General features: G+C 35.0%; 1 protein-coding gene across 1 annotated transcript in view; it reads right to left on the bottom strand.

Moving 5' to 3' along the window:
- Positions 1–13: 13 nt before the first annotated feature.
- Positions 14–24,800, bottom strand: part of LOC129802225 (knirps-related protein) — a 76,479-nt gene continuing 51,692 nt past the window's right edge. The window contains exons 2-3 of the mRNA XM_055847892.1: positions 6,996–7,073; positions 14–3,517 (exon numbers count right to left, since the gene is read on the bottom strand). Of these exons, the coding sequence (XP_055703867.1) occupies positions 2,387–3,517; positions 6,996–7,073 (1,209 nt within the window). The 3' untranslated portion in view covers positions 14–2,386. The remainder of the gene's footprint in view (positions 3,518–6,995; positions 7,074–24,800) is intronic.

The following is a 24,800-nucleotide window of genomic DNA, read 5'->3' as shown; positions in this document are numbered from 1 at the left end:
CCGCCGAATAGACGTTAAGTGTCTCGGTTGGAATCCCCCTTACATTAAAGTTTAAACGAAAAGAACGATTGTTGATTGCAATGTTTATTGATGAAACAATTAACAATATCAAAATCTAATAAATGTAGCTTTTGAAAGTATGGATAGTAAAGAAATCAGTCGGATTTCTATTAAATTAAAATCAGTAAATCGCCAAAATACGTATACGACACTAGCTGATGGAAGCGACGATAAAGCCTCCTTCGCTAACACAGCGATGAAAAGAAAGTTTTACACACTTAGTGATTTATTTTCTCACAGAGCTCATCTCTAGTGTTTAGAGTTGAAGTATTATAAAATCTCAAAATAAAAATTTGTTAATTGGATGATAATGGAGAGATTGACTATTAAAAATGTTTATCAATAATATTTCGTATTTAGTGATTTCTCTCTCTCTTGAAGATTAAGTCAGTGATTAAATATTGACTGAAATATTCCATCACTTACTCTTCATCAATGGAAGTCTCAAGAGCAGAGCATGCAGAGCCTTTGAAATGTAGTTTTTCCCGCGCGAATTTCCTCATGGAGAGACATCTCAGCCTCCACTTGACGTAGTGCTCATTAGGGTGAGCCTCAGTCAATGGATACGAAGGCCTCAATGTGTCTGGTATGCAAATAGCCAGTGGTGGGTGCGATAAAAAAGCCGATCACGGGATGTGAATGAGAGTCACCAAATTGCAAAGATGCTAGGGATTGCATTTGATGATTTAGCCTACCACAGGAGTGGCACAATGTAATTTACTCCAGTGCATTCATCCCACGATTCATCAGCAATCATCTTTTCACTCAATTTCACGAGTGATGTTCGCGCGCAACTTGTTTCCAAGTCAGACGTGATATAATTAGATGACTCATATTTTTGATCCAAGTGTTGTGCCCAAAAGGGAAGGAAGAACTTGAGGAATAATGCGTTGGTGTTGCACACGTCAATCATTCAGCTATAGTTCTGCTTTTTTTTTATAGCTGTGGCCTCTTCTTTAGGTTCTACATCTCTACTTGAACACACTGAGCATTTGGTTCATGCTGACTCAATTTTTTTTTTTGGATCCATCATTCAAAGTGCTGCCCTTTTTCTCAGTGCAGCATCCAACGCATTTTGGGTCCAATCAGTGACATAGAGTCACTCTGTGATTATCCACCATCGTCTTCCTGCAATTAGAGCGTCTCGCGATCGGAAATGGGTGGAGATCTCTGAGACAGATTCTCTCATACTATTCCAAGCACTATCATCTTATAATCTCTATGGAGAATTTTTAGTATCAATTTGGATTAGAATAGATTTTTGAGGATAATGAGGTTCAGAAGTGATAGGGTCGAAAGAACACCTATTGGCACCCTTGGATATTATCCTTGTAGAAAGGTAGATACATTAAATAGGTTTTAATATTTTGACGAAATTACCAATATACGTTCCCTAAAATGTCGAAGCCTAAAATCAGGGTGGTGACATTAGCTCTGAAAAATGCGACCAGTTTTAGTGTAATTTTTTTCCTGTTTTCGTACACATTTCACGAGATATCTCCGAAACTACGTAGGTTGTCAATTTGGGGTTTTCGGATGCCCATTCCATATTAAATTGGCTTTTATTTTGTATTTGTATTTTTTGCTAATTCATTCCACAATGACAGAAAACACCGAATAAACTCCAAAGTTTTTTCAGCACGCTAGAAACATATAGGAAACGTCAAGCCCCTGCCTAAAATTAAGTTTGTCTTGCCTAAAAACGGGCCACGTCAATGACAAACGGACTTGCTATCATCAAATCCTCTATTTTGCATGAGGCAGGGGACAACGGACAAATACACAAGTGGAGGATGGTTTGGATCACTCCACAATCACAGGTATCCCTTGATCCTATGTAAATTCTGGAAATACTGGAGAGGACACTGGTGCGTAGAGCGTATGACCTATTCGACAATTGTTAACCCAGTCTACGGTTCACTACTTCTTGTTCGTAATTCGAAAACTTGTATATGAATAACCCAACGAGCAGAGTTTGCTAAAAAAGGCAGCATTTTCAGCATAGTTTTGCTAAATCGATTTGCAAAAATATGCTAACCGGTTAGCAGTTCTCGAACAAAAAGTGCTAACCAAATATATGGAAATGGCACTGCCTTGTGAGTGTAATTTTAACGTCAGCAATTGAAATCGGTTAGCATTCGGTGCTCACTGGGAATTATAAATTCGAATTTAAATTAACGGTTTTTCAACAGACCTTAAATATTCGTTAAGTGAGAAATATCTTAGCGGGCAAACCTTTCTTTAACTACCAATCCATCGTACAATGTTCAGTGAATTTCTTTGAAGGTGAGAAAGTCGTTGTACTGACGTCAGTTCTTGTCACCGGCTAGACTTTCGTGGTGAGATCGAGTGGAGTAGTACCCTGTGTCTTCATCCTCTTGACCTCGCGTTCGTACTCTGTTTCCTCATCGAGATCACTGCCATTGGCTAGTCGCTTTTCAGACGCAGCTGCATCTTCATTTTCTGATCCGATGTCGCTGACTTCGCTAGATGCTCGTCTATCGGCTGCTGAGGTTGTGCTGCTGCCCGTCTTCATACTGAGGTCGATGGGATTTTCCTGGATGGTGGCTTCTCTGGCGGCTGAAGGTGATCGTGGTGGCGTAAGAGCTACTACATCTTCAGCATCAACATCCTCTTCATCAGCATCACTTTTCGTGGCACCATTACTGGGCGAGAGTTGGGACTTGAGCACAGCGTCCAGGTAGAAGCGTTTTGTGAGCTCCTCGGCGGTTTTGCTGTTGTGGTTTGGTGTGAAACGGCTGTTGTTGTTGGCAGCCGCCGCGGCGGCAGCAGCAGCCTGTTGGCTGAGTAGCTGTTGCTCGGCGGGCTTCAGGAGTCCCTGGTGAGGCGGGTAGAGGGCTGGATGGTAGCCAGGAAAGAGGAGTGGCGACTGAGGCAGGAATCCGGGCGGTGGCATCATGGGCAGAGATGTGAGCCCGGCAAAAGGTAGCGGCAGGAATAGCTGCTCCTTGCTTAGTGGAGGTTGGTGATCAGGCACTTTGCGCAGCAGGGAATTTCGTCTGTCACCGACCTCAACACTACTGTCTGAGTTATGACTGTCCGGCGAACTAACAGACGGCGAGGCGGATGGGTGTTTGCTGTAGTCTTCGATGCCAAGTAGCATTAACTCTTCTTTTGTGCAGGGAGGCCTTTGCAGTGGATATCCTGGAGGATAGGCTGCTGGATGACCTAGCATTGCCAGTCCAGGTGGAGGTGTCTTTCTGTTGCCATGAGCCGCTGCGGCTGCTTGTTGCTGCTCCTGCAGCAGGCAATGGATCTTGAACCAATTGGACCTACGGCCGTAGCGTGAACCACTCTTGGACATTCCCACAAGTAGGCACTTCCTTAAGCGACATGCTTTGCAGGCTGTTCGATTCTTTTTGTTGATCACACACTCTCCGTTGTTCTTGCACTCAGAGATCGAGGATAGGTTGTTGTACGACCGCCCGAAGAAGGACTGCAAAGAAAGCCCCATACTAAATTAGTCACAATTTTAAAATAAATCGGTAGCTATTTGAAAATTTTCTTTGCAAAACATTGATACGGCTGCTGCCGGCTTACTTTAAATCAGTAAACATAGACCATTCCGGTAACCGATCATTTTTCGAATAAGCGATGTTCAAAAGATCTTCTTTTTGAATCTCTATTCGAGCGGAGATAATTTCCAGCCCGACAAATAACAGAAGCTGTGATCATAAATGAATCTCAGCTAAAAAATGTCAAAAAGATCAATTTAACTCATCCAGTGCAAAGGGAAATACTTCCAAGCACGGATATTCACCAAAGCGCTCAGGTGAAACACAAGTTAATTAACACCGCGATCGCGTCACGCAAATGATTTATTGCATTCTTCGCCGTCGCAGTGATGCTCAATTTTCTCCTCACTGACGATTGTACACTGGACCAGACACGAAAAAAAGTGAAATTGATCCCGAAAATGAAAAGACACAGGTGAAAATCGTCAGTGACAATTTAATGTGATCGGTGATCCGTTGGGAAGACGATTGAAATCTAATTGGAGGCGGATGAGACATGAGTTTCCGTTTTCTTCAGACAAGATACGATGGGGAATTCCTCGTGGGATGCAGTTTGAGAAGAGTGAAGATGAAAATTCACTGAATAGAGAGATTTGTGCAATTGAGGGGCGAATAACTAGCAATTTCTTATGAAGTTTAAAATTTATTTTGCGGAATTTATGAATTTCGGCGTATAAAATCGAATTATTTCTACTCAAAATATAATTGTATATATTTTTTGAGATCCAGTAGAACAAAATATTCTTCACTGAGACGGGTTTCGAATTAGGAAAGAGTACTACATGTTCAATTTTTTTTCTCGAATGTCAAGATTGTGAATAAAATGTTTATGCTAATCAAACACAATTTTTCATAACCTTAAATGTTTCGAAATAAAATAGAAAATCTGCTTTTTGAATTTTAGCCAAGACACACATGGGGGATTAGAACAGATTGTAATAGGATTGTTGAGCCTAAAAGAGTTGAAAGCAGAAATTCCATCCTGACGAAGGAATTTGTTACAATGGTGATTAAACTCAAGGCATGACATATTTATAATTCCTCTAGATTCTAGGATGCTCAACAAGTTATTTCGAAAGCACAATCGAATCGGCTCCAATCGGTCTGCACCAGCGAAGCGAAGAGAACGCTAAATTCGTGACTATCTTGGAATGGGGTATTGAAGCTCAATTCCCGGAGGATATCGATAAAAGGTGCTCCAGTATAACAATTCTTACTACAAGATAGTCGGGACATTTGCTAATATCTCAGAAACGAACCACTTGAGATTTTTTGAGACTCACTGAAGACCGTTGGAATTTCATTTTCTAACATCAGCCTTATTTCGAATTTTCGAACAAAATTTCGTGCAAAGTTAGGAACATTCGTAAAATACCACGCTACGAAGTTGTTAAAAAAAGTTATTCAGTGATTTTAAAGAGAATTATAATGGAACTGCAAGATTTATGTGTATTATTGCTCACAAAAAAGTAAAGACTGACACATGTTGGCAATTGAGACATTTCGAAATTCGAACCGGGAGTAATTCAGCCACCACGCAACCGAAACTGGAAGTAAAAATGTCTTTTTTTTTGGCTTTCGAAACCGATCTACGAATATCTTTTCTCTTGGGAAAAATCTAGATGCGAATGTTCTGAATCTGGTATAGGAGTTTATCACAGTGAGTGCGGTGCTTTTCCAGAGACCCTCGTTTCAATTGATCGTTGAGTAGTTTCCGATGAGTAATTAATAAAAACAAACAGCTAATAAGAAACCGATTAGCGCCGGGAGATGGATAGCTTAGAAGAAGACGATTTTACCCAGAGCTTTCGGCTCTAAATCCAAGCCTTCCTCAGTGGTCAAATCTAGAATGTTCTTGCCTTGTCAACTAGTCTAGTGCAGTGGACAGACTTACAACTTTCTGACTAATCCGTCTCTTGGATTTAGCCGATCAAAAACTAATAGGAATTTAGTAAAATCATTATTTTTATTATCATTACGTTAAGCCATCTCTCGGGTTATGTCGTAAGTGTGTTCAGCACATACAGATCCAGAGAGTACGGGATTTAGGTCTTTTTACTATCTTAATTTTGTTTTTTAAAGATTTTTCTTGCTTTCTTCAGTTTTGGCCGGAGAGAGAGGTGTATAGTATGCAAAATTTCAAATGGAAAAATACGTGTGTTAGAAAGAGTACACTCTAGTAGAGTAATACGATGAGTAAGATATTACTGCTCGTATTAATAGTTTTCTGAATCATATTACAGGCAATTCGAGCAATTTTCCATGAGTTCCAACTGTGATTCGGTCACTTTTCGAGCGATTGTATTGCTGCCAACTTTGTACGCAGAGATAAAACACTTGCTATCTTTTTTTCCATTCTCGCAATTCACAAAGTATTAATCTTAATATTAATCTTACTGTGTTATCACACTTGAACATTAAAATTTTAATATGATTCACATTAATTGTCGCTGGTGAGAGTCCAAATGTGTAATTTGTGTGTTTGAATCATTTGACATTCAAAAATTGATCTATTTGTTGATAAAAAGGTAGACTTGGCCCGCAAAATTTGATATAAATTGATTTATAGCATTAATGCGAAAAATTAATGCGATTTTCTCTTTAATTTTTTTAATGTGAAAAATATTTATGCTTTAGGTAAATTTAAACTTATTTTTGCAGGCCAAGTCCACTTCTTTATCAATAAATAGAAAAACCCCAAATATTAAGTGACTCAAAGACACAAATAATATATTTGGACGCTCACAAGCGACAATTAATGTGAATCACATTAAAATTTTAATGTGCAAGTGTGATAACCCCGTTATATGTAACACCATTCATTTGCGCATTGGACACGATTTTCGATATTATTTCGAAAAAGAAATTTCGATTTTGAAAAGAGATTGATGGATCAGTCACCCCTTGCGATATGCATTATATTCGGTTAGTTAGTCGCCCTCTCAATATTAAATCGTGCAGTTGTCTGCGAAGGAAGGAGAAAATTCAGCGAGTGCACTAGGTCGGAAATGGATTATAGACCTTTTGCAATACTTAAATGGATTTTTCTCAACTTGTTGCACTTTATGGTGATCTTCTGTCGCTTCTTTGGAGCGGAAGAGGTAGTCAATTTTTGGGGGCCAAACATTGAGCAAAGAAGCTTAAAGTGAACACAAAATTGAGAAAATTTGTGGAAAATTGTGTCTCTGGTGAGTCAAGTGCTGTTGCAAGAGACATTCAGTCATTGTTGCTTCTGGCCGGTAATTTCCACAAAGTCTCTAAAGCGTTCATTTTCCGCTACCTTGCGCTTTTGATTAAATGTACAAGATTGTATTACACAATATTAGTTGTTTTGCTCTTGCCAGACAATTGTGGAATTTTTGGTTTGTGAATTTGAATATCTGTGTCAAGTTGGCTCACCTTGCATCCTTCGCACGTGAAAGCGCCAAAGTGGAATCCTGCTGCGGGTTCTCCACACACTTTGCACGTTTGGTTCATCTGCAAAGAAAAGAGAATTCTGGTGAGAAAAATCCTACCATGTGGGGATTGGGAATGGGAAGGTAGATGGCAAAAATAGTGAGAAATTATTATTTTTCCAACCCAACCACACATTGACCTCTTTGTTGCCTTTTTCACCAATGCATCCCGAAGATGTTGGACGTTTTATGACTCCTCAAAGTTGATTTAAGATCAAAAACATGGAGCTTTGGAATGAAAAGGGCAGGACGAAAAAGAGCCAAAAGAATTGATTGTTGCCCAGACAAAAGTGAACCGCATTTTGTTCGTCAACACTACAAAAATTCCCTCACATATTCCCCCTTTTTTTCAATTCTTCTTGGGGCATCTTCTCCCAGGCGAGGAAAAGATCCAACTATTTCGCCATGGAATATAATTATCCTCGCGGACTCATCAAATTAATGCACACCATTCACATGGCCTTTTGGACGCAAATGTGCTAAAGAATAACAATATTGGTGGTGTTGGGGTGTAAAAGAACAATTTCATAATAAACGTATAGAACAATTCGTTTAGGCAAACGCAATATAACTCAACAGTAATCGACATTTATTAGTTGTAATTCATTCCATAGTCTCACCCAAACATTCTTCCATCTCCGGCAGAGGCATCTTCTCATCAACATCTTCCACTTCTTTCCCGTATTGCAAACGATTTTCTTATGGGATACCATGAAGTAGGGTTGCGAAATTATTAATATTACGCCAATTTCTACTGGAACACTTTTTGCAACAAAAAAAAGGGTGTTGAAGAAGACCAAAAGTTCAAGGATTGTGCTTTTGGGAGTGAATCGACTTAAACAAGCTTCAAACTCAATTTATAATTGTTCAATTATTGCTTACAGTACCACTGGACACATTTAAATATTTTATTAAGTAATAAAATAAATTACAATTTGGAATTCCTTCTGGCAAACTTATTGACACTTTTAAAATCTTTTCAAACAAATTTAATCTTGGTAATTTTAATTGATAGATCTATAAAAGACGAATAAGAAATGCAACAGATGGGAATATAAATAACAATTTCAATTAAAGCCTATAAAATATGACTGTAGGGGTCGGACTTTGTGTACATTCAAGTGAGAATTGTCACACGAAGATATTTAGCGACAAGAATCACGAGTTAAGCTATTTGTGACTTTGCTTAATACTTTTCTTTTTTAAAAGGTATAAGGTGTTGAAGAAAATAGGAGCTGACCTACTTAAGCATTTTTATTTTTATTTTTGAAAACTGTCAGATGGTCAGCATGATTTCCAATAAGGATACTCATATGACAATTATCAGGAGTATGCAGAATATGACCTCAGGGGGAAACATATTCGTCTTACCACGTAAATGAGCTACGTACATGCACGTTCCCGAAATAAACAACCAAGAGATTTTTTTTTATTATTTTCATCCCGTGGTTTGGAATTGACGCTAAGACGGAGATGACCGCATGAGGGATGGGATTTAAAAACAAAGATGACAATATAATTCAATAAAATATTATTTCATAATTTGTTATTTTTTTCTTAGACTGAGAAAAAAAGAGGGTGCGATTAACATTTTTTCCTCAGAAATTTAACACTTTTTAGGTGTAAAAATATTTTAACATTTTTTAATGTTAATTTTACACCTTTTTAAGGGTAAAAATAACATAAAAATGGGTACCTTTAACCCCTAATACACCTAAAAAGGGTAATATTTACACCGATTTTGGATCAATACTGCAGGGTCAAATAAACATTTCCGGAATGTTATTTTGACTTTTTCGAATTTCTCTCAGTGTATTTATTATTTCTTTTATTTTCAGTAGCGTTACAAAGACTAGTTTCTCAAATTTGCAAAGAAAATTAGAGATTTTGTTGATGATGATCTATAATTGGATTTTTTTTAGTACACAGAGAATTATTTCATAAAATTGTTCGTAAATATTTGTATTTTTCCTACAAACATTGTTCGTAACATGATCATTTGACGAATAACTTTCTCTTTTATTACAAACATTTGTTCAAAAATGATTGTAAACACACAGAAAAATGTTTGTAACATTTTGTCATTTGTTCGTAAAATTTTGCGTGACAGACATCAATGTATGATCGTTTGATCAAAAATTCGTAAAAGCAAAACATGTTCATCAAATGATCATTTTACGAACAAATTTTGTGAAGAATTACAAACTTTTACGGACTTTATTGTGGATTACACGGTTTACGGGCCTTTTGTAAGTTCCCACTAGGATTTTACAAACATTTCTAATAATTCAACGAAACATTTTTTTCCGTGTAATATAGTCTATGTGGGAAATTGTCTAAAACGACGTAAACCTCGAAAGAATGGGGAGACTGGGGCAAAAAGATAGCGACTTAAATCTTTTTCTATTCATAGCTTCCATTACCCTTCTTCATTGTCGCTAGCTTCTTCGAATTCGAACAAGGAATTTAGAAAATAAAAAAGATATCTAAATTTTTAGTATTGAAAACCGACGTTAGGGAAATTTATTAGAAGGGAACCGGATCTCGTCGGCGGAATGGAGTCACTCTTGGAAAAACGACAATCCTTTCCAAAGCTTTCGGCAGTGTGCACAAAGAAGTTGCCAAAGCAGAAGAATTTGTGTGAAAAATTTTTGATTTGTGCCAAATTTTTAAGAGAAAAATTGAATTGTTTTTGTTAGTGGAGTGCCCCCACATCCTCTGTTATGCCCTGTACGATCCCTAGACAGATTAAGAGACAAAACTCTGGAAGTTACTAATTGATTTGACCACTGATGAAAGCTTGGAGACCGAGCCGAAAGCTTTGGAAAGGATTGTCGTTTTTCCAAGAGTGACTCCATTCCCCCGACGAGATCCGGTTCCCTTCTACTAAATTTTTAGCACTATTTTTGAAATATTTTCCATGCAGAAGATATCAATTATTTCCCATTATTTAAAATTGATGCAATGGTGAATGTCTCCTAAATGATTTAGATTCTTTGCTATGTAGCAAAAAGTAAGAAAATCCAAAGCAATTTCTAATGTATCACGGGGAAAAGAAATGTCAATGTCATGTGACACCGCTTATTGTATGGATTGGTCAATCGATTTGCAGTCTCTTCAGTGTTTTTTTTTCTAAAATAGCTTGAAAAACACTTTTCTCGTTCAGATAGAGAAAACGGTGTTTTACAGAGGTGTAGAGAAATAATTTCCTATCAAAATATGTAATTTCTGTTTTTTTTTTTAAATTTACGAAAGCCAGTAATAAAGTAAATAAAAATGTGATAATATTTCATACCTGTAGGGGAATTCTGTAATTTTCGTGGCATTGACACGCGTGAGTTCGAAACCTGACAATGTCATTCGAGCTTTTTTTTGTCATCATATGAGTTCGAAAATGCAATTAATTGAATTTTTAATGAAATCCCTTTACTTCATGATTTTATGAAAATACACTCTGTCTTGGTTGATTTGTTTAACAAAATTCATTAACATTTTAATTGCCAGAAATCTCAAATATGTGACTTCTGACAATGTCACGTGAGCTGCAATGACAATGTCACGGCTACATAATCGCATTTTCGAAAAAGCTCTCCTAAGATTCGAACCCAATTTGTCATATGGCATTGCCAGAGCGTTACAGAATTCCCCTCCTGGTACTATTTGCCCCAGAAATTCTGAGAATGATCGCAAAATTACCCTTTAGATAACAGCTCAATAAATGTATTTCCTAACAAAATAGAGAAAAATGACTTTCACAAAGTTGTAGAGTGGTAAACTTCCTATAAAACTGCGTCAATTAGAAATTTCTGGGGAGCTCGGGTAACTTATAAAAAAATAAAATATCCGTTTTGTGACTTTTTGCCCCAGTCTCCCCTACTTTAAACTTAAGACAATTTTGAATAGTTTTTAAAATCTCTTGGGAAAACAATTCTGCCAAAGAAGTAGGGGATAGCTTTCAGGCTTCGCCCACACTCTGGATTTGTCCACTATTATCAAATTAAAGCAATTGTGATCTTAATATAGTATATGTCTTAATATGTCTTAATCTCCAATTTAGCTTGAAAAGGCAGTGCTTTCAGCATATTTTTGCTAAGTCAATCAGCAAAAATATGCTAACCGGTTAGCAGTTCTCGAACAAAAAGTGCTTAAAATTACTTAATACTTAATACTTAATACTTTATAGCTGAATTGCAATCATTTAACACTTGGTACTCGCTGGGTGAAAGAATCTCTTTTGTATATCGTCAGTTGGATCAATTATTGTCGTATCTGCATTTGTTTTACATCTGAATTTAGTGGAAGCTACGATACAGAGTTCCCCTCTCGAATGAAATCTTGACACAAGAGAATTTCAGATACGATAATTGTCGATGCAACCGACGATATATACACTTGTATAATTTATTAAAATTCAATACTCCAAAAACAAGGGAAAAGCAAAGAAAAATCGATAGAAATGATATATTTTACGTGAAATATATCAAACGTATTATACCGTGGGTTTCAATGGGTTAAATAAAATTTAATTTAAATTTAGGAGAAAAATACTTTCGATAATTCTGACATTTAAATTATTGTTGATATTCTGCCAAAAAGCCTGTTATTTTAATTTAAATATCACTAAACAGATAGTTGTCGCTCAGATAATTTGTCAAGTTGTCCAATAGCCTCATTTTGGCAATTTTTCTTCCAATAAATTCAAAGGTAAACACCCAAAAAAAATCGATAGCAATTCTTTTTTTGAAAAATGGTATGTCTTTTGCTTTCATTCAAATTCAAATTCAAATCTATTTCAGTTGAATGGACATAGCTTGGGTGAGTTGATGGTGTTGAAAATCACTCTAGAATTTGTCTTGTTTCGCCCCAAAATCGGTACAATCAAACAGGTAAATCCAATAAGAATATGTAGATAATTTCAATGTGAAAGAATTAACCAATATATAGCTGATTTGGTGGTTGTCAGACTGACCATAAAGCTCAGCAGTATTTCATAATAATCTCCTAAGATTATAATGTGCCATAATGATAGAGTCTAAATATTTAATAGCCGCTTATATACATAAATACACTTGGCTATTTGCATATTCATTAATGAAATTCTCAGCTTCATTTGCATAATAATATTTAACTGTGTTTCCGACTGCATAAAATCACACTTCATACCATCTTTTGTTGGGCATCGCACAAGAAGAAAGCCAGAAGAGACATTTTATTTTCTGATTATTAACCTCACAAAATTCCAACAATTCTCTCTCTCAAGATTTGCCAATATGAGAGTCATATAAAATACTCAAAATTGGCATTAAGTATCTCACCAGATATTCAAGTATTGTAAGAAAACATAAGTCATGATGTATGGTAGAGAACGTGAAAAACGCGATCATGCGAGATTAGTATAATTTCTGCCTTATTTCGATTACTATTTTTCCAACCATTTCATTATACCGGATATATTAGAGTGATGTCACACACTGTCCTTGTGTTTCCTAATACCTTCAAGTAACATGTGCACGCTTCAGAGATTACACATTTAACGTTGATGGGCCCCTTTTGCGATATTTCATACACAAAACACCCATCTCTGATTTAAATTAAACCTCAACCAGAATGAGGCCTCAATGTGGCACAAGTGCATGAGTCTGGAAAATTTTCTTCGATGCCTAAAAGCTCTGAGGAAATTCACATTATGTTGGGCAATTGCTTTTTCCTTCCCTTCAACATCAGAAAAATCACATGAACATCGCTTGAGAGAAGTGCACTGGATTGGGGTCAGAAGTTGTACCCAAGTAGCACATTTTGGTATAACTTTACTTTGAGTATCCAATTTGGCGATACAATAAGACCCTTGTGCGACTTGAAAAGGATAAAATGGGCAAACAAATATCAAAAAGAGGGCACCTTTAAATTGGGGTACCTTTGAAATAGGATTTCCCTATATATTTTTAATGAAACTGAACCTACCACAATATAATTTAGCTCCCTGAATCAATTGTAAAATTAAATTACATTAAGGTTCGTTTTATTTTTGTTCAGATTAAAAAAATATTTCGTCAATTTCGTTGGTACATCCCGACACATTGTTTACGCTAGTGTAGACTTTGTAGGGGAAAGTACTCTCCCTTAGAACGCTCAAGCTTTTGGATAATGTGAATGAATTTTCTTTTACTTTTCCTAGAAGACTTACACCAACTTACACATTTCTATTAAAAATTACTTTTAGCCTATCATAAATTATTGTTAATTACGTGATAATCATGTGTAAATCTCTTAGGAAAAATAAAACAATATTCACATCTTTCGAAGGCATGAACGTTCGAAGGAAAATTATTTTCCCCTAGATATTTTTAATATCCCAAAATTTGCAACTTCCTTCATATTAATGAAATTTTTATATCATTAATGCTTTAGTTGAACAATTTACTACACTCTTAGAAAAAATTAGTTCGTACAAGCTCATATGCAGTTATTAGAACTATAAAATATAGTAAATATAGACCCAACTATATATTTAGTTTGGGTAACTAAATGAAATAGTTGACCACAGTTAGTTAAAGTATCCTTTTCATTTAGTTATCACAACTAAATCAAAATAGTAATGGGTACTATAACATATTAGTTCCAATTACTAAATAAATGGGGTTGATAGCCATCCTATTGGCTGTAATAACTATATCATATTAGTTGTGGTTACTATATAGCATTCATTGTGATGCATATTTCTTATTAGTTGCTTAAAATTCGAAAGAGCTTCAACGCATTACTAAAATAAAAACCACTCTTTACTATTAGAAAAGTAGTCATAACTTTATGAAAATATAGGCCCATCTATTTGTATTGGTTGTGAGAACTAAAAGGAATTAGTGACCAATATTAGTTGGGATAATGATTTCATTTAATTAACACAAGCAAATATAATTGTATGAAAGCATTATGAAATAATTGCCGCAACTTATCCACGTAAATATTGCCTTATATTCTCACTACTAATAAATTTATTATGAGTATAATGTTTTAAGAATATAAGAACTATTTTAAATAGATTTGATAATAATCGCCCAAACAACTAATTTTCATTAGTAATCACGTCTAAACTTTTCTAAGAGTGTAAAAATGAAAAACTGTGTAATCTTCAGTGTCCAGTCCAGTGCCTTCTTATATTGGCTTCAAACCTAAGGCTTAGGCACCCCAAACAGCAATTTTGAGTAAGATTACTGTTGGATATGTTTTCTGGATTCCAAAATCGAGTCCTGTAGCGGTCGTCAGAGCGTCGAATGACGGAATTTGGAGAATAATATGACGGTAATTACAAAAGTCATTTGGCGTCTTAATAACTCTGAGATTACTCGCTCACGACTAAAATATGACGCGCTAAAATGATCTCTTCCAGTGACTTCCAGTGTCTCTATAAAAAATCTACCCCTCATTGGGTATATCTGAGGGGAAATACTTGTCAAATGGCAAATAGAATTACTCAGCGCTGTGAAACTCACACATTAGTTGATATTTTCGCAAGGGAGCGATATTAGGTCGCCAAGATTCTGGGACGGGCATTGCTGGAGCACCTTAAGTTTCGAGCTGTTAACTTTATCTGTCGCCTGTTATGGACAGATCCGAAAGATATTCGTGTCTATTCGTTCCGAGATCGGTAGGTCGCATCTTGCGTTACTCTTGATTCGTTGGGGGAGTCAGTTGTTGGAATGAACTCCCATTAACTTGTAAGCGGGAGCTTTTGAATCGTTTTGTGTCACTAATCGAGAGTACCTAACCTCTGTTCTTTTTATTTATTTTTTTAATTTCTGTTATTGGTTAATGTTCTGTTATTTCTGTTAGTGGAAGTTTCAAAAATGAAATGATTTTTGCGATTTTCACTTAATTAATTTAAGAATAAAAGTACATTAGAAAAAGTGTAATGAGCATACAGCGGAAGTAAAGCTTACCTTGAAAGCTTTTACATTTATTTATGTCGTTTTTCGTCGAAATTATCTTCAATTTCTCATTAATATTCTCGTGGAAAACTTAAATTATCGTTCAACGAACGATATTTGAAACGTGTTTAAGAAGATTCAAATTAAATTTTAGTCATTTCTTTGAAATTCAAATGCCGAAAGTGCTTGGAAGTGCTGGAAAGTACATATGACACTTCCGGAAGTGTGAAAGCCTCTGACGTTTTCCATAGAAATTTAGGAAGTGATGGAAGTGGTGTACACGATCTTTCGACTAAGGTCTCCCCCTTGTATTTTCATGTGTTTCTTCAATAATTTTATAATGCGCATTGGGAGGAAAAGCTCCCCCCCCCTGGTATAGATGTGTGCTGTGATTCGAAAAAGTACAGTGCCAACAAGAATTAAGTCAAAATTGAGCAACTTTTTGCATGATAAATACACAAACTATATTTTTTGAAAATGAAATTTTGTGGATCAGGATTTTGCTCTAGTTTCTTGAGTGTTCTGTGATCAAAATTTTTTGTGTCAATTAGACCCATTTAGTGATAATTTAATGAAGCAATAGTCGAACAGTAAAAATCTTCGCAAATGTGAGTAGTGAATTAGGAAAAATAGAGAATTCCACACGGAACCTGGTAGAAAATTTTAGAAAACGCGAAGAGTTGTTGAGAAAATAATTTCTACGGTAGTAGGGCAATACAATATTTTGAGATACACTTGACATCTTCATTCAAAATATGTACGTCGTTTCCGTACCTATGCATTGTTTTTGGCGCATCATTTTTTGTACGGAAAAAGACCGTCGTTTTTAGTTGTTTTTGTTACTCCATGGTAGAGTAAATTTTAAAACCGTAAAATAACGATTATATTACTAATTCAATCTTAAGTAATTCTGTGACCCAAATTCGACGCGAATACTACTAATTTTTAAAATTCCAATTAGGAATAAGTTTTTGACTATTTCTTGTACACGAAAAACCAGTCATATCAGAGTCAGGTAATTTTTACCGATTTGAAAGTACAATAAAAGAACTAAATTGTTTAAATGGTAGTTTTTTTCAATATTTTATTAAAGTATGTTCATATCAGTTCACTCAGTCAGTGTTGCTAGGAAATTTTTAAAATTTTTTATGCAATTGAAAATTATATTTTCTATTTCAGGATATTCGATATTTTTCAAAATTTGATTTTTATTAAACAAATTTTATTAAAAATATAAAATTGAGATTTTAAGTATTAAAAAATAAAACAGAGAACCTAGCAGAAACTAAGTGCCATTTGGCGACAGAATAGTTTTAGTCAAAACAAAGTCGTGAACTGGTCGTAATCTGGTCAGTTAATAATTTTCCTAATTTATTACAATGTCGTACAATTGCGTGCAACTTCTTCCTGATAATATACCTGTGACCAAACTAGTTATTCCTTTACTGTTTACTTTTGCTACTTGGGTAGTTCTCCTCAGTTGAAAGAAGCTTTTACAGCGTTTACAGCCTTTCAGTTCATGAAGATATTTCCAACATTCAATTAGTGGACAATGTGTTAAGTGATCAAGTGATCGAGATAACCACAAAAAAAGAAAAAAAATGAAAATTAGCACGAGATCATTAAATAAACGCCATAAATACGAAAGATCACCACCGATTTCTATTTAATAGGGAAAAAATCACAAGAAATTTGTGTGATCTTCATTGCAGAAGATCACACGATCACTCAAGTGGATTGCGTGCATAATTCACGATCATCATCTCGAATTACACGAATTGTGAAAACAATCCAAAAGCGATTGAAATCCTATTTCAAAATCCCTCAGTTCACAAAATGATCGCAAGATCGTTCGATCGCATGGAAAAGTGTCGAGAGATTGTTGCGATCATGGGGAGGATGTCGATTAAGGTTGAGGCAAATGGTTTTGTAGAGAAAAAAATCCTTGAGAGAATTGAGCTAAAAATGCTGGCTGATAAAGATGGTGCATTGTGAAAAAGTCACAAGAAAATTATTCCATAGGTAGATCACATAAGATCATCAATTTAATATAACTTGGCAAAACACTGAGAAAACTCCTGTGGCTATGGCATGATCGAGTGCCTTTAATTTGTTCAATTCACAAATGGCAGAGAGTTGGAATAAATTTATTGTGTGTTGCATCTTCATGGAGTTATTCTTGTGATCTCATATGTGTATTAATTGGTACTATCGTATATATCACTCATACGAGTCACACATCACCAACAATAAATTATTAACGAGTTCTTTCATAACCTAACACTTTTCCATTGAAAACATATCTCATATCTCTCCTTTTTTTCATCTGCACATCTCTTTAACTTTTTCTCCTTCGGCCTTTTCCTACGATCACATTTTTTTCTTCTTGTAAAATCTTCTTAAAATAGAAAAATTGCAAAAGACAATTGATTGACCTCTATTTTTCTTTTTTTTTTAAAGGAGATGTGGGCTCTTTTTGTTGATCTTCAACGTGGGAAAAAAATCCATTTCAAGTGCAAAAGCATCTGAATAAAATGTTAAGAAGTTGGGATGTGGTAGAAAAATGATGGTATCAAGATCAAGCAAAGAGAGAAAATTTTTCGTTTTAGAGAGATCGTTGATTTTGAAATTATTAACTTCAACAATTTATAAGTAGCCTTGTTGGAGTCTTCTCTTTCTTGGTGCTCTTCTGTTGCCTTTTTAATGCTCAACACTTTCAGGTATAGCACTGAAACGATCAACAGATACTTAAACAAGTTGATCGCGCATAAATATGATATTTTAAGTATCGAATTACTAGGCGCACCGATCCTTAATTGATAATAAATAACTAATTTTGACATGAGATCACATCAAAATGGTGGAGAATATTCAATTTAAACTCATAGGTGGAAGTGGTTGAGTTGTTGATACCATGACAACCAAACCGATTCAACGGCGGTAAGAATTCTTCCAGATGATCTTCGCATAATTTCAATATTGAAAAGAAGAAGATCTCGTGTTTTCTTACCAGGCAATTAGAAAATAATTAAAGCAGTTTTATTGGTGGTTTTCGTATACGGAGACATTTGGAGCACACGATCGCAAGTTGGATCTTCATGATTGCACAGTCACAATCATTCGCGATCATTAACGATCGGTTTGTTATCGCTCGCGATCGCACATGATCGCATATCAATTGCTTGACGGTCTTTGAATAACATCACAGTTATTTTTTTACAAGTACTTGAAGTATTTTAAAATTAAAAAGACAAAATTCCGAAATTTGTAGGGGAAAATGCCTATGCTTTGCACGGTCCCAAGCTCCATAATCACTAAATTTTGCTTGTATTTTAATAAAAGTGGCTCATCGCACCCTTATTTAAAAAAAAAAAGTTATTATGAAGCTTGGGACCGTGCAAAGCATAGGTACTTTTCCCTTATTCCTCCGCGACTGGCGCTGAAATCTGTTCTAAATTTTTAATTCCTAAGCTTTTAGGCGGCATAATCCTTTGTCCTAAAGAATTGCCAATTTTCTGACAAGTATGGTCCATTTGAATATTTACAATTTAAGGATAATAAATAATTAAATTGTTGTAGCAACATTCTAATTTTATACCTAATTCTATTTTAGTCAGAATCTTAAATTTGCAATTAAGTATGATCTATTGCTTTTTTATCGCTATTATTATTATTGTTTAAAAATTACTGATATAAAACTTTACTATAAGTTTTCGCATTATTCATAAAGTTTACGTAATAAAAAAGTTACTTTTATTAAAAGATATAAAAATTCTCAAATCAGCGAATTTTGAGCATTACTGAAAATTTATTTTTAACATTAATAAAATTAGAATTAATGCAGTAGAACACCCATGTGTCAGCATGTATATTTCTCTTTTTTTGTAAATTTTTGTTTTAAATAATTAGTTGGCAACAGCAAGAACAGTTCAAAATTTTGACATTAATTCCGGAATTTTACATATATTTTTATTAGTGTTTAAAATGTTTAAACGTTGACACTATTGGAGTCATACTCTATGATTTTAATTGAAAATTTAAAAAAAAATAAACAAAATACGAAAAATTGCAATAGAGGTGTGCCCTGAGATCCCTGAGATGTTTGACAGTTATGAAAATTAAAGAATTCATCTGTAAAAAAAATAATTTTTAGTAATGTATAAATAATTTAGTAGTAATAGATCATCAACTAGATTTTATTTATTTATTTTTATATTTAATTATTTAAAAAAAAACCAATGCCTTTGAGCAGGTGCTCTTCAAAGCAAAAAAATACATATATAAAAATATATAGATTTGTCAGAAAGGAAAGTTTGCGTCCACCGCCGTCTTAAGGTTGTTAACAACCTCCAAAACCAAACGATGGAAATGCTTTTTCTCAAGTTGTATATATCACCTGCATCATTTGTAAAAAAGAAAACTTTCTGACATTTTAGGTGAGAGGAAAACAGGCAAACTAAGACGACGAAAAAATTTAAATAAGCCGCCGTTTTTCCTCTCTAGGGACTTCATTCCAGAGGAGTACATTCCAGAGAGTAACTCCCTCAACGAGACTCGAAGACCTAATGGATGAACTCGGAAGCAGAAATTCGGCCAGATACCTAAGGCTGACGATATTGGAGATCGCGGGATGTGAAATCGACACCTCGTGACTGCAGGAAGAGTGGCAGGGCACTCCAAAAGCTTCAGACGTATTAAAGGGATACACGTGATTGAAAGGATGAAGATTGAAAATATAGCGAATGCAATTATTGAACGTAATAGTCAGGCGACTCACAGAAGCTGCACAAGAAGAAAAAAGAGTTCGTCACCAAAGGATATGGATATGGAGCAGAGCACGAACTAATAGTATTCGAATATCCTGAGGAGTGAAGTACTGATGGGTTTTATGTGTATAAAGTTTTTGGTTTTATGGCCTTGCATTTTTACTACCCTGAAAGTAATTTGCTCACTAAGTCTCCCGACTTCAGCCATAAGTCTGCATATGGCACAAGGATTGGTGAAATAGGTCAAATGGATCTCATTGATAGTTCGTCAAAAGGATATTATTTCCTAATTTGACCAAGCCCTTTATCATAGTTTCATTCGCGAAAAAATATCTTATTTGACAAACTTTTAAGCAAACAAGAAATTCAAGTAAGGAGCCTTTCCTTCCAGAGAAAATAGGTCTTATTATTCATCATATATTGGAAAAAAACCATAATAATAAATTTTTAGTGTCCTATTTTACCCTCAATGTGTCCAAAATTAGAAGCTGTCCAAAATTATGAGCACTTTCCCTATATTTATTTTAAAAATATGTCTGGAGTAGGTAATACAGGCTTTAAATATATCGTAGTTACATCCCTGCTTTCGCAAACTTTTCTTTAATGCAAGAGTGGTGTAAGGATGGTCTAAGGACTATAAGGGCACTATGGAGCGGTCTAAAAACCATCCTTGTATAATCACCTCCATCTACAGTACTGAATTTCTTGTTTTTTTTTATTTAATTATTTTAGTATAATTAGAAAAAAATTGTTTACCTTGCAAAACTGTTATGTGAGCGCCATCAAATTTTATATTGTAAAACTTTGAGTACTTTATTAAAATGTTTTTTTTATAGTAAGTTGATCGAAAACGTTCAATTAAAAGTACAACTTTATTCGGAATCATTTGCATAGTCATTTATACGGGAAATTTAAATTTTAAGCAAGCCTGAGAGTATTCAATAAAAGTCATTATCTAATATATTATTATTAACATAATCCTTGACAAACAACTTAATAAACTTTTCTAAATGTTTTTCTTACATTTATCATTATTAAATATTATTTTCGTTTTTTAATCCAAATGTAATTATAAGTTAAATATTTTTGTTTTAATATTTAAATTGGTTTTGAAAGCACTTGTTCATTTGTCTGTAATGATTAATAAAAATAAAATAAAATAAAAAATAAATAAACTAACGATCTTTAAAAATCTTGAAAGCTTTAAATATCCTGAAAGCTTCAATAAAATTCTCAAACATTCTATTTATAAAATTCAAATTATTTGATAAAGGTACAGATACCTCACATTTTGCATGGAGAATGGATAAAATTTACCATTTTTTGCAATTTTGAATTTATTACATTCTAAAACAGGGGAAATAAAACCAAATAAATTACTAAGCAGGTATTTAAACATTGATTGCACTGCTTACCACCTTCGCGGGTCAATTGAATTTTCTTGCAAGCTAACACCGTGGAAATTTGTCAAATAGCCATGCGATCTGTGGCGCGGAAAAATTGCACCAATTTCTTGGGCTATTTTCTGTGTCTCTCAGGCAAATGCCACACGAGACTTCTTGTACCCAAGGTTGAAAAGTGAAACTGTTTTGTGTACCCAATTTCCATGTTATTTGGTTGTTTGTAGCATGAAGTTGGAGGTACAAGAGAGACAGTAAAAAAAAAACCGCCACACAACAATAAGACGTGTGTTGGGTGTTTTATTGTGTCTCTCTTTGCCGTGGCGTGACAAAGTTGCCAAGAAGTTTATGTATGTTTTGAGGCACCCGAACAAGACAAGTCAAATTGTTGCCAAAGTTGCCAAGAAGGCAAAAGCACAACAGCAGGAAGGGTATAATTTAGGTGAGAGACCTGCAAATCAAGTCATCCGAAGCGCGATCACAGGTTGACAAATTAATACCCTACCAATGGGTAAGAACTTCAATCAAACATCTTGCATCCTGGGCCACTTCAGGCCATTTCAGCTGCCAAAGTAACCTGCTGATGGGATATGAAGAAACAAAAATGGAAATAATATTGCAATTGTTGATGGAATCAAGTCCAAGTATTGTTCACATGACCTACAAATCATCCCTGCAGACACGAGATTGAGGGAGTTTTTCGCAAGATTGCTGTATCGACACAATTGATTGACTGTTGCGTTAATGATTTTATGTTTCCTGTTTCCACCGTGGATTAGACAATCACTCTTAGATCTCTGGTACTTTTTTTCCACTTGTTCTTACAACCAAAAAGAATTATCACGATCGCTTGTTTTTGTCCAGTTGATCACTTTTCAGCGATATTTCACCGAAATACGTGTTTTCGTGCGATCTTCATTAACGTTCTTTCGATCTCGTTATTGTAGGGGAGATTAACCGCCTGTCGCCGCTTTATGCAAAACAATAATTAATCTAGAGAGAGGAGGGGCTACATTGAGCTGTAGGGCTACATTTTTATACGATTGTGTCGCATATTTCTAAAGGAAATTGGGCTTTAACTTAATGGAATTTACATAAACAAAACAATTGTGTATCAAAATAAATTATCACAGCTCAAAGTAGCTCGCCCTCCCCCTAATCCATAAATGTCTGCTTGAGTTATCAAAAAGTGGCCAAAGGAGTATTTCTTGTGATCACTCAAAATTTCCCACTCTCTTACCGCCTTTATTGAAATTATTAGGACACGGAATAACACAGGCTTTAGATCAGAGACTTAAACTTCTAATCTAAGGTTTCGAAATCCAAAATAGCGAACAATTTCATTATTTTTTGAAAGCCTAATAGGTGATTTATCGATAGGGGACTCTGCGGTTTTGGCCAGTGGATTTGAAGTCACTTCACAAAGAAAAACACTTCTTCAATCTTGCCCAGAGCTTTCGGTCTAGGATATGGACCTTTTTCCAGGACCGAAAGCTCTGGGAAAAATTGAAAAGGTGTTTTTCTTTGTGAAATGACTTCAAATCCACTGGCCATCACCGGAAAGTCCCCTATATATATATATATATATCACGCCAGTTTCTTCATCCAATTACGTTATTTATCTTTGAAAGACTGAACCGTGGAGTGGCAGATCGGCAGATCGTGTCGATTAGTCCTCAGGATCGCCCTGATCGAGCGAGCAGTATTCAAAATTGGCTTAATCACGCGATTAGTCTTCAAGATTGCACGGATTGCAATGATCATGACGATCAGTCTCCAAGATCACGTCGATTGCACGATCAATCTCCAGGATCTACTGATCTGCTTTACAAATTATGATTTTCACTTTATTTACATACTGACCAAATTTAATATCTATGGCTCCGACACATCTTTTAGGTCAGGAAAATTTCATGAAGTCGAAATTCGCATCTCTTTCTCTCTCTCAAACGTTTTGCATATATCTACCACACTCTTTCGCACTCTTCTTCTTCTTTCAAATATCACCCCAAATTAAATTTAGCTCATTCGAATTTGAAATGCGGAAGAATGAGATAGAGGTATGCAGATATGGTGTGCCGGAGCCATAACTGGCCATTTTACTGCAATTATTGCTCCAATTTTGATACTTGAAAGGAATATTCATTTGAATTTCAGTTTGATATTCTAAAAGATATAGACTTTAAGCTTCTAGTTAAGGGTTACGGAGGCTCCTAAGGGCAAATTAAAATATATTTTCACCACTTAAATATTTAATAACGGTAATTTTGGTCACAGATTAGTTGTACTAAAGTTTTTTCTTTTGCTTTTTAAGTAGTATGCCCAAATAATTGCAATGTATAAAATATTTGTCAGAAGAGCAGTAAAATATGATGAAATTAAAATTCGCGTTCCTTTCTTTGTAAAGAGATTTTCATGAATCTTATTCTTTCGGACTCAAAATAGGGTTGAATAAAATTTAATTTGGCGTGATGTTCAAAAGAAGAAGAAGAGTAGGATAGACATATACATAACGTTTGAGAAAGAAAGGGATATGAATTTTGACTTTATGAATGTTTCCTGTTCTAAAAGTATGCTGGAGCCGTAATGAAGTCGAAATTCGAACCCCATTCTTTCTCACACACATTGCATATGTCTATCTCATTCTTTCGCACTCTTCTTCTTCTTTCAAACATTACAATAAATTAAATTTAGCTCAATTGAATTTGGAGCGCGAAAGAGTGAAAGACATATGCTAAGCTTTTGATAAACAAAGGGATGTTAATTTTGATTTCATGAAATTTTTCTGATCTAAAAGTCTACCGGAGCGATAGAGATTTAAAGTTAAAATGTATTTCAGAATGAAAGGAAGGTTCCGAAAGAAAATTGGTGTGGAAAAATACGATCCTGCATGTGGAACTAGTGTGGAACGAAAGCTTCCCTCCACAATAAAGCACAATGCAAAGAGAATTCGTTCTCCTCTTCTTTGCTGACCATCTAAGTCAAAGAGATCACATCGTAACATCTCAGTTGAAATTTCAAAAGTGTTTTTTTTTTAATTCTAGTGAATTAAATTGGTGTAGATCAAAAAGTAGAAGTTGCTAAGACGGCGGTGGATGCTGAAATCTCATTAAAGAGAAACCGTACCTCTCAAAGCATTGTTGATGAATAAATTTATGTTTCTATCTATCTATCGATAGCCGATATTGAGTAATCTAATCTCTTTTTCTCCCCCTTCATCTGACTTTGAGTTCGAGAGATAAAAGAGTACTTTGAGTAAAATTAACTGGCAAAAAGTGGTTAATACATCCTAAATTCTCAAAAAATCGACCCATATAGACTTCACATTTCCAGATGCGTTTTCACGAGTTCAGCATTATCATTATCTGGTTAAAAAGATCTTCCACTGAGCTTTTGTGAAGTTTTCACAAGAGCCATTTTTTCCCCTTTCAAATGGCTGATCTTGAACTTTTTGATATACTTTATGATCACTATCAATTGAGATTTATTTGCGATCATCTCGCAATCGCCGTTCAATTGAAAAATCTCACACTGTATCTATTCTAGTGATCTTTATTAGTTTTTCACGCGATCTTCCATTTTAATTCTGTTTTTTCATTGATAGTTTTTTTTTTCAATTTCCACGAGGATTTCCTCGTGCTCCACTTTTAGCTGCCTT

The sequence above is a fragment of the Phlebotomus papatasi genome, chromosome 2 (assembly GCF_024763615.1).
Source record: "Phlebotomus papatasi isolate M1 chromosome 2, Ppap_2.1, whole genome shotgun sequence".
Lineage (NCBI taxonomy): Eukaryota > Metazoa > Arthropoda > Insecta > Diptera > Psychodidae > Phlebotomus > Phlebotomus papatasi.
This window is presented reverse-complemented; position numbering and strand designations above follow the sequence as displayed.